Genomic DNA, 10,330 nt, shown 5'->3' with positions numbered 1-10,330 from the left:
TGTTCTATTACTTATCAATGAATATCTTACTGTTAAAAAAAAAAAACAACCCAGTCTTAGTTTTTTTTATTTTTATTTTTATCTTTGTTTTTTAAACGATAACATTAGTAAAATAAATTATTAAATATTTATAAAGGAAAACTGATGAGGATCGAATGCGAAACACGGTGCATACAAATTATTATTTTTTGTCACGGTGGTAAAATACCATATTCATTTTAACCGAATTTATTAGGGCTAGTTTCATATTCTTGTTTTTTTCCGAGACAAAAATATCATTCCCATACTTCTGTCACTCTCTCCCTGTCCCCGACATGTTTCGCTAAATATCAAATTGGCCCCTTTCATTTCCACTCTCGGGCGGTGCAATTAAAAACCCTAATTTGCAATGCCATCCCTCTCTCTCTCTACCCCCCACAAAATTTTGAAACCCTAGCGCGCTCTCTCTATCTCTCTCCTCTCTCTTATGGCGTCGCCCGCGCGGGAAGAGAAGCAGAAGCAGGCATACGAAGGATTGGGTGCGGGTGGCAAGTTCCGAAAGACGCCGTTTCGACGGACCACCCAAGCAACACCGTACGATCGGCCACCAACGATTTTACGAAACCCTAGCGCCGCCAACGATGGCTGGCTCTCGAAGCTCGTCGATCCGGCTCAGCGCCTCATTTCCTCTGGCGCCCACCGCCTCTTCTCCTCTGTCTTTCGCAAACGCCTTCCTCCGCCTCAGTCGCCTTCTACAGGTTCGGCTTTTGCTGCATTCGTGACTCTCTTTGTTTACTATTCCATGGGTTTCTTAGTTTAATCATTTAATGTGGAGTTGGGATTTCGTTGTTTGGGACACCTTTCGTTCTGTTTTTGCTAATTTTACTTGCATGTTTTTAACAATTATCTTCTGGCTGAGTTTTTTGTGCTGTGAAATGTAATGAGGTTGATTTCTTTGATATTTTCCTATTGATTTGGAGCTAGGTATATGAGACTTAGAATTCATTGTTTTCATTACAATAATTGTGGCGTCTATAAGAAAAACCTGGAACTTCATCAACGTTTAATGAAAACTGTTTGAAATTGCAATCGACGGAATCCAAAATTCAAGTTGGTCTTCTGAATTTCAAATTATGCATAACATGCAGAGTTACGCTATTAGGAAGACGTAGGAATCCTTTATTTTTGGCAGGAGGAAGACAAAGAATCCTTGCTCCGTCTTATTCTACTGCTGGTTTAATTTATTCTCTTGTATTGGTATGTTCAAGAAGTAGTTCTTGTAAGAGTGAGCTTGATTGATATAGAGTCTCTGATGCTGGTATCTTTTCCAAAATCCCCTGATTACCCCTTTTAATTACTGTTTCACTTTATTTGTGAGTACTATATCATCCTTATTAATTTTTCAAATATTAAAAAAATCATCTGTATCCTTTCTTTGAAAGGATGCTGCACCTTTTTCAGTGGTCATTGTGACTTTAAAATTTAGTTGGTCGGTGGCTCCTTCCTTTGATTCTTGAATGCAAGGGAATTTTCAAACTAATTTACTCAGCTGTTGCATGTATGTCCATGTTATCTTGCATGCCTTGTACTTGTTATCATAAGATGTCTTCATTTTAATAAAAAGAAAAAAATTATGATTAGCCATCGTGAACTTTCTTCTGTGCCCTTTTCAGAAAAATAAAAAAACTTTTTTCTCTGCCTTCTCATCTGAGCTTAAGACTTTGATTGCTTTATTAGTTTCTTTACCAACTACTTACGAATTTAGTCTTCCATTACTTTATCAGGTGTAAACCATGAAGCAAAGATGAAGGGCAAAGAAGAAGTTACTGTGGTAAGTTTAATGTGTTAGATATTTGTATTTTAGCACTGATCGGACTTTGCGCTTAGTGATTGGGAGTAAGCTATATGCTCATTGTTTTGTTAAAAGTCCTGTTTTTAGATGAGATTACATCATTTCTTTCTGGAGCTATTTTTGGGCAGTACATCATGATACTTGGATCTTTCTTTGGCCCCGTGTTTGAGTATTATAAGCGTAGTGAATTTTTTTCCCTCCCATTATTTAGACTCGAAATTTATGTTCACGGGAAATATTTTGTTCCCTGATTTTCTTCTATGTTGCGCGCGTCTTAGAATATATTTTAGGGTTAAGTGAATATCTCAAGTTTCCTGCAAGTGCACTGATTGGCTTTACACTACCAAAGTTATGTTAGAGGACATTATTAAGGAACAGCGCATAAAAAAACTTGATATCCTCAATATCCTATTTATTCACATTTTTACTCTTTGGGATAAGAGTAGTCCATGTTACATCCACATTTTTTGTTGCCCACTATTCCTTGTTGTTTTACCACTGATGTGTAAATTTTATTGTGATTGAGTTATGATGGTATGCTATTATTTATTTTCAAGTAGAACAATTTTCAGTTCAATTCATTTCATAGATTCTTTATCATTTTTTTTATGGTTTTGATATCATGTTTGACAATATGTTGTATGTAAATGTACACTGTAAAGGATCTTCCTGGAGTGCTAAAAGGCACAATTGGTCAATGTTCCGGTCCAAGTCATCCAAGTACTACTGGTGATGGAGGCGAGCTCACTGAGCTTGAACAAATTTTAGAGCAGAAAACCTTTACCAGGTAAGTTGTTATGTACATACTTCTTTTTTGGTCTGGTCAAGTTGATATGTACTTCGTGGTATTACTTCCAAGTACTATTGATGAATGGGGATGATGTTTGTGCGAGAGAGAGAGAGAGAGAGAGAGCATTTTTGTGTGTGTTCTTAATAGAATTAATGGGGGTTGATGTACCACTTGTGCATTTATGATTTCATCCATGGCGCGTCTGAGAGAGAGTATGTTTGTGTGTGTTCTTAATGGAATTAATGGGGGTTGATGTACCACTTGTGCATTTATGATTTCATCCATGGTGCTTCTAGGGCTTAGAACATTTTTTTTTCTTTGAACATGTGTTTATCGTGGAACTTTTTTTCTTCTAACATGGGCTTATCTTGATGTTGAATGTTAATCACCTCTGCAGATCTGAGATTGATCGATTGACAGAGCTGTTGCATTCAAGAACTGTTGATATGCCAATGGAGAATCAAGAGAAAGGGTCTGAAGTGATACCTTCAAAGTCGGTGGTTTCTCATGACAAAAAGGAGGAATTTCCTAAAACTCCATTGCTAGACAAAAATGGGATTGAGAGCCGCCTTGCTTCAAACCCTGTTGTTAGTGCAAGTGTATGATAACTTACTTTCCATTTGTATACTTTGGCTCATTAGTTTGTGAAAGCCATGTTCTTGATCTAGCTTATCTTTAATTTAAACTAATTGTGGAGTGATAGTTCCTATGAAATATTCACTTTGGCTCTTTTTTCACATTTAGTGGTTAAAATGTCTTCAGGTCCTTGATGAAGAAGTTGCTTCACCTGCAGAACTCGCAAAAGCTTACATGGGCAGTAGGCCTTCAAAAGTATCTCTATCATTGTTAAATTTGCGAGGTCAAACACACCATGAAGATTCCCCTATTTTGAGCAGTCTGCCATTTCCTTCAAAATCGCCAACGATGTCACTTGTGCCAAGGAATTCTGGCAGTGGGATGGCTCCATTAAATGGTTTTGTGACCCCTAGATCTCGAGGCAGGTCTGCTATATACAGCATGGCTCGAACACCATACTCTCGAGTCTGCACAACAAGTAGTTTGAAGGTTTGTTTGCTATGAGAATAGTTCTTTTCAATTAATGTTGGTTTAGTTGAGTGATTAGGCCTGTGGTACATTTGTTCAAGGTATCTATGTAGCCATTTGCTAGAGTTTCCTGCCTTCCAAAGACTGCAGGGTTGAGTGGTGTTCTCCAATTTGACATCCGTTTTCCCAAAGCATGTTTGAGGATTTCTGGTTATAAGAAAAAGACAGTACAGATCCCTTTCAGGTTTTGATTGTTTACTGGGATTCACTTGGGCAATCCCAAAAGTTCTCTCTTTTAATGAATGCCATTTTTTGCTTTGGAAGGGCAAGAAAGCCAAGGTCATGTGGATTGTATGTTCCATGCGGTAATTTTGGTCGTTTGGATGGAGAGAAATAGAAGGATATCTGTTAACTAAAATAAAAAATTAGAAGGATCTCGTTCCCGGCTTCCTTTTCCTCAGAGTTCAGGGAATCTCTCTCTTTTTGCTTAGGCTAGATCAGAGTCTTCTAGGTGTTTTCTCAGCTGATTGTGCTGGGTCTTTTCTATGTTCACTTTCCAAGTTTTGTTTGTTTGCTGTGTTCTGGGTTGGTCTTCTCGACCGATCTCTTTGTTGGTTTCTTGATCTTAATACAACCGTTTCTTTAAAAAAAATACATATGTTTACTGGGAGTTTGGGCTCTTACTTTGTATTTGCTTGTATTTCAGGGTGCTGGGTCTAAAGTTGATGCTTATGGTGGTGCTTCATCATCTCAGTCTGTATGGGAGCAAAGCCAACCTTCTGGATCTAAACAAGGGGTATGATATCTGATGATTATCTAATGCTACTCTTTATTTGCACTAATCACCTCCAGATTTATGTCATTTGAATTGTTTGTTTTTATTTGTAGACCTCGAAGCGCAGATTCTCAGTCTTAGACAATGACATAGGATCTGTTGGTCCTATTCGGAGAATTCGTCAAAAACCTAATCTTCTTTCTTCAAGAGGCTTGAGCTCACCTACTACTTCCATTCATGGGGCAAGAATAAGTTCTGAGGCTGCTCAAAACTTGTGGAAGCCACTATCATTGGGTGAACCTAAGAACAAAGCATTACCAGAAACTAGAGACAATTCAGGTCCTAGTACAAGTTTCTCTACCGTTCCCTCAAAGTCCAGTGAAATGGCGTCCAAAATACTTGAGCAGCTTGATAAATTGGTCTCTCCAAAAGAGAAATCATCTGAGCCCAATCTACATACTGTGAAAGACAAATCGCCAACTAAGCTTTCCCCATCAATGCTATATGGTCAGGCTCGGAAAAGCCTGGAGGATGTGGATTCACCAAAATTTTTGGACAACGAACATAATAATAATAAAAATTTCAATAATAAGTTTGATGTTTCCGCTGATCATGTGATACCAGATGCTCGAGAATTCACCTCTCAAAAGCTGGATAAGGTTAGAGAAAATGGCCCACTTAGGATTGGTGCTCCTCAAGACTTCACCTCTCAAAAGCAGGATAAGGTTAGAGGAAACGGCCCACTTAGGATCGATGCTCCTTCTGACAGTTCAATGTTAATAAATGGAGCAGATTCTACAACAGAAAAGAAGGATATTTTGCTAAATGTTAAAACTACAGTTTCTGCGGCATCAAACTCTGTTCATCATCCACAAAAGAAACGGGCATTCAAGATGAGTGCACATGAGGTATAGTTGTGCTCTATTCTCTTGATTGTTTCTAGTAAGTTCTTGATTATCTTGTTTATTCTTTCTACTTCCATGGAATTTGAACATTTTGGGTATTGTCTGCAGGATTTTCTGGATCTGGATGATGATGACGATTCAAATGGGGTTGCATCTGATTCAAGAGGGAAGGTTGAGGCATCTTCGACCAAGAATACTCCAGTTTACTCTGAAGTAAGGACTTCAGCTGCTCGTAGTTTAGCTTCATCCAGCTTGACAGTCTTGCCCAGTGTAGTAGCTACTCAGCCATCCTTTACATATGACAAAGTTGATCTACCGAAAGATTCGCATCCTGGTCTTCCCACTTTTAACTATGGGGGTAATGTTACTTCAGTTAAGGTTTCAGATGCAGCTACACCTCTGTTTAAGTTTGGCTCTAAGAGTGTTGATAAAGTTGCACTGCCACAGTCTACTTTTACTTCGTCACCTGCAGTTGGTGAATCCGTGAACGCAACCTTTTCACACTCCAATGCTGAAAGCTCAAGCAGGTCAGTGTGTTAAATCGCTTGTTTCTTTTCAATCTTTACGTTTTGATGAAAAACATAGTTGAGGGCTCTTGAGTGTTGCATTTAATTATATTTCTTATTATTTTCTTTCATATGAAAAGATAGGTGGAGATTCAAGTGTATAGAAAACTAGGCTTCCGAAGGGACAAATGGAATGAAACTACTCATTGTCTTTCATTTTATCAGAGTATATGTGTGTCCAAAGACCTTGAGGGTAGATAACCTAATACCGCGAAGGCACACTGCCTGTAAATGTCGGTTAAAAGTGCTCACTGAAGGGTGGCAATCCTGTAAATGTTGGTTAAAAGTGCTCGCTGAAGGGTGGCAATGAGGAATTAATCTATTGTCAATAGTAATTCACTGGATTTTCGGAACTATAACCTTCTTTGCTATTGGTGAAGGCAGTTAGCTTTAATGGTGGTGGTTCTTTTGTCCCCAACCAGATTGTTCATTAGTGATGGGCGGGTGGATAGGTTTGGAAATGGGTTTGAGGGGTTGCTCCTGTGATGGGTTGTAACTTGTAATTGATACAACTATTGAATGAACAACAAAAAAATAGCTTGTTTTCTATTGTTTCAAAATGCAACTGTTTTCTCCGTTCCTTGTTTTTCTTTTCAATGGTCTTCTTGACCACTCGTTTTTCCCTTGTTCTATTGTCTTTTGCAATAAAATAGTATGTGTCTAATAACAAAAATATTTAATCAGTGGTATCATGTGGAAATCCCATTCATTATGTAAGTGGGTGACTTTATGATTTTTTAACGTGTTCCCCAAAAGTTTGTTATTTAATTTATCTTTGTTTTCATCTGCAGTGTACATGCGGTTGTATCGGGTGCAACAACTTCTGTAGTCCAACCACACAGATCAGGTGAAGCAGTTAATAAGAGTAATTCAAATGCTGGAGACTCTTTTGTGATACCTAAAACTACTGTATCAACTGCACCATCAACCACAGGCATATTCTCCTTTGGCACCCCTAATTCAAATATAAATAATGGGTCAAGCCCTCTATTTACTTCCTCCACTCCTTCAGTCTTCAGTAATGTGACAAGTCCAAATTCATCGGGTAGCATTAGTCTCACTGCCAACAGAGACACTGTTGACATCTCTACAACTGCATTCACCACGAACAGTAGCAATGGTTCTAGCTTGGCTCAAGCACCTTCATTTTCAACCACGCCTACAGTCAAATTTGAATCGTCTACTGCTTCAACTGTAGTCACACCAGTTCCAGTAAAATCTCCCATGGAATCTTTTGAAGGCAAGAACAAGGAATCATTTGGAGGCAAGAACACAGAAGACAAAGGCTTTGGTAACATTAGCAGCACTTTGTTTGCTGGCACATCTGCTGCCATTTCAAGTGCTGCTAACCAGTTCCAGGGTTCTCTTTTTGGTGCTGGCAGTGGATCTGCTCCTATTGCCCAGGCCTCATCTGCTGCGACTGGAATTGCATCTGTTGCACAAAGTTCATCCACTGAACCTGGTTCATCAACATCCCCACTATCACATGGGTTTGCTGGAAATACAGCTTTCTCTTTTGGAGGTTCTATTTTTGGCCCAACCTCTACTGCCAAACTCCCTAGTTCAGGAACTGATACTGCTCTTGGTTCTTCTACTTCCTCATTGGAGGCCAACTCCATTAGCTCTGGCACTGCCCCTAATGTATTTGCTTCCAGTTGGCAACCTGCTAAATCTTCTGTATTTGCTACCGCTTTCAACTCTACATCTTCGTCAACTGGGTTTTCTTATGTATCATCCTCCGCTGCTCCTGCTACTAACAGTGCACCTATTGTATCCGGAGGATCCTCCACTGCTGCTACTACTAGCACTAACAGTGTGCCTTTTGTATTTGGAGGATCCTCGACTGCTACTGCTACTACTAACAGTGCACCTTTTGTATTTGGAGGATCCTCGTCTGCCACTGCTACTACTAACAGTGCACCTTTTGTATTTGGAGGATCCTCGTCTGCCACTGCTACTACTATCAGTGCGCCTATTACTTTTGCAGCATCCACAGTTTCTTCTACAAATAACAACAGTGGATTAATGTTTCAATCATCCAATGGTGCATCCTCAACTTCCATGTTCTCATTCACTTCAGCTGCACCTACTAGTGCCCCGTCACAGCCTCCATTTGGCAACTCCAATCCTGTATTTCCATTTGGTTCCCCAGGTAATAATGATCAAATGAGTATGGAAGACAGTATGGCCGAAGACACTAATCAGGCGTCTATGCCTACAGTCCCAGGTTTTGGTCAACAGTTCCAGTTTGGGCAACAGCCTGTTTCAAACTCACAACCTGCTTCTGTATTTGGATATACACCCACAGCCCCAGGGGCGAGTCCCTTCCAATTTGGAGGCCAACAGAACCTAACCAACCCACAGAACCCTAACCCATTTCAGGCCTCTGGTAGTTTGGGTGCGAATCAGGGTTTAGGAGGGGGCAGCTTCTCAGTTGGCTCCAGTGGCGGTGATGGTGACAAGTCTCAACGAAGAATAGTTAAAGTTAAACACACCAGGCGGAAGAAGTAAAAACTCAGTGGTGTGGTTGTTATGAGTTCTCTGTTTGTCCGAGGGTGAATAACTTGAACGCAATACTAGAGGCAAGAGGTGGCTGTTGTCACCCAGAATGGTTCGATATTGATGAAGGTATAAATCGGCCTTCTCAGGTTCCGAGGATTGGATGATTCTGTTTGCTTTACAGATATTGTTTCCCTTTTTCTTTGTACTACCGAGCCAAATTTTCGCGGTTGCAATGAGAGCGTAAGTTTTCACAATTTTATACCAGTTTGTAGTCGGAACGATTATGCATTAGTAAGTGTAGGGGATAGGCTTTCTGGCTGGGCAATTGCGTTATCTACTGTTGTGTGTACTCTGCTATTTGTAACATGAAAGAAAACAGCTGTGAATGTGTCGAAGCTTCTCTGCCGGCATCCTGAATTTTTCGAGTTGCCTTAGCAGGATACAGGACGGAGCAGTGAGCACATTGTTTTTGGTATTTAAACAAAAACGGATTAGCTTCTTTCCTAATGAATGTTTTATTATTTCCTGCACAATGCCGTAAGTTTGGAAAGGTTTGCGTAAGACAAGCTAACGTAACGTCAGTCTGTGTTAGAATCGCGCGATAGAAAAAAATGCATCTTCCGACCCTGACCCTTAGATAACACGGTTGACTTATATCTAATGTGAAGCAAATGGTGACAGATGAATTAGCCAACCCCTCGGACTAAGATCCGTCATGACGTGACCACAGGCTTCGAGATGAAACTTAGTCTGTAGTGGCGTAACTTAGTCCGGTGAGAAAGGTTTATTACTTTTCACCAGTGTTTTAAAAAACTCGTTTCACATCGGACAGAGATTATATATTAAATATGTTTTTAAGGATTTACAAAATGTTATGATATTGCCGAGCCTAGTAACGTGGGTTTGTAACTAAGCAGGGTATTAAAGTGATTGGTTGCCTCCTAACCAGGTGAGGTTATGGTGGTCTTGGTCTGTTCACCCTTGGGTGAAATCACACAAAGTGCGCCCTTAAGCCCTTAGGTTAGTAGGGTCCCCCATCCACCACGGTTGGGTAGCTAATATAAAATTGCTGTTTGATTGGGGTTACTTGGGTCCTACCCAAGCTCCGTAGACCAAGATATGCTTATCCTCGGCGTGCTGCCTGGTGTGGTATAGTACACACTCACTTTTTGTATACTACATCAAAGTGATCAATATTATGCAATTTTTCTACGGCCTTAGCAGTTTGATTAAAAACTTCAGTCACACAACATCCACCCGAATTAACGGACGTGTGTGGATAGCCTAGTTAGAGGTAATGCGATTATTTGTTGACTGCAAATGGTCTGTGATACATCCAAACCCAAGCTCAAAAATCTAAGTGGGAAGATAGTTATTAGATAATTGCTAAAGTCCCACATCAGACAGAAATCAGATATTAATTATGTTTAAAAAGATTTTCACAATGCTATGATATTGCCAAGCTAGTAGCGTAGGCTTGTAACTAAGTAGGGCATTAAAGTGATTGTTTACCTACACGAAGCCTTACCAGGTGAATCATCGCATCGACCTCCGACCATAATAAGTAAACAAATCCTAGTGTAACCCAAAGTTTTTCTGAATCATCTTATCTGCTAAAAACAGATTATAAACTTACAAAACTTATTAGAGATAACCTCAATGCTTATACCCTAGGCCATCATTTGAAGTGCTTATGTTCTTTTCATCTCCCATTTCCATCGAATCAAGATCAGAACCATCCAGCAACCTCTGGATCAATGCAAAGGGTCAATGCAAGGATCTTACTTCAGAGCAACCACTGGAGTTTTGCTTTATCCAACCGTGTTCTGCAAGAAAGTTGGGGTTCATATTGGGCTCCAACTACGCGCCGTCGTTTTAACCAAAACTACTTCTTGCAATTCATGCGTTTTTGTTTTT

General features: G+C 39.8%; 1 protein-coding gene across 3 annotated transcripts; it reads left to right on the top strand.

Annotated features, from left to right (window-relative positions):
* Positions 1-363: 363 nt before the first annotated feature.
* On the top strand, positions 364-8,920 carry LOC126628855 (nuclear pore complex protein NUP1-like). Of its 3 annotated transcripts, none has more exons than XM_050298724.1 (10): positions 364-737; positions 1,764-1,810; positions 2,494-2,618; positions 3,019-3,220; positions 3,384-3,686; positions 4,372-4,461; positions 4,554-5,080; positions 5,147-5,348; positions 5,454-5,872; positions 6,703-8,920. In XM_050298724.1, the coding sequence occupies exons 1-10, from the start codon at positions 467-469 to the stop codon at positions 8,420-8,422; spliced, it is 3,906 nt and encodes a 1,301-aa protein (XP_050154681.1). In that variant the 5' UTR covers positions 364-466; the 3' UTR covers positions 8,423-8,920. The 3 variants fall into 3 exon arrangements, with proteins under 3 accessions (XP_050154681.1, XP_050154680.1, XP_050154679.1); XM_050298723.1 differs by having other exon boundaries at positions 4,554-5,348; positions 6,703-7,781; positions 7,833-8,920; XM_050298722.1 differs by having other exon boundaries at positions 4,554-5,348.
* Positions 8,921-10,330: the final 1,410 nt, after the last annotated feature.

Source organism: Malus sylvestris, chromosome 7, assembly GCF_916048215.2.
Source record: "Malus sylvestris chromosome 7, drMalSylv7.2, whole genome shotgun sequence".
NCBI lineage: Eukaryota > Viridiplantae > Streptophyta > Magnoliopsida > Rosales > Rosaceae > Malus > Malus sylvestris.
Note: the sequence above shows the minus strand (reverse complement) of the source record. Positions and strands in the feature narration are given on the sequence as shown.

Coding starts and splice junctions, on each gene's coding strand:
- LOC126628855 (XM_050298722.1), top strand. CDS start 467: ATGGCGTCGCCCGCGCGGGAAGAGAAGCAGAAGCAGGCATACGAAGGA. Junction 4,462..4,553: donor CTTCTGGATCTAAACAAGGG/GTATGATATCTG, acceptor TTTTATTTGTAG/ACCTCGAAGCGCAGATTCTC. Junction 5,349..5,453: donor TCAAGATGAGTGCACATGAG/GTATAGTTGTGC, acceptor TATTGTCTGCAG/GATTTTCTGGATCTGGATGA.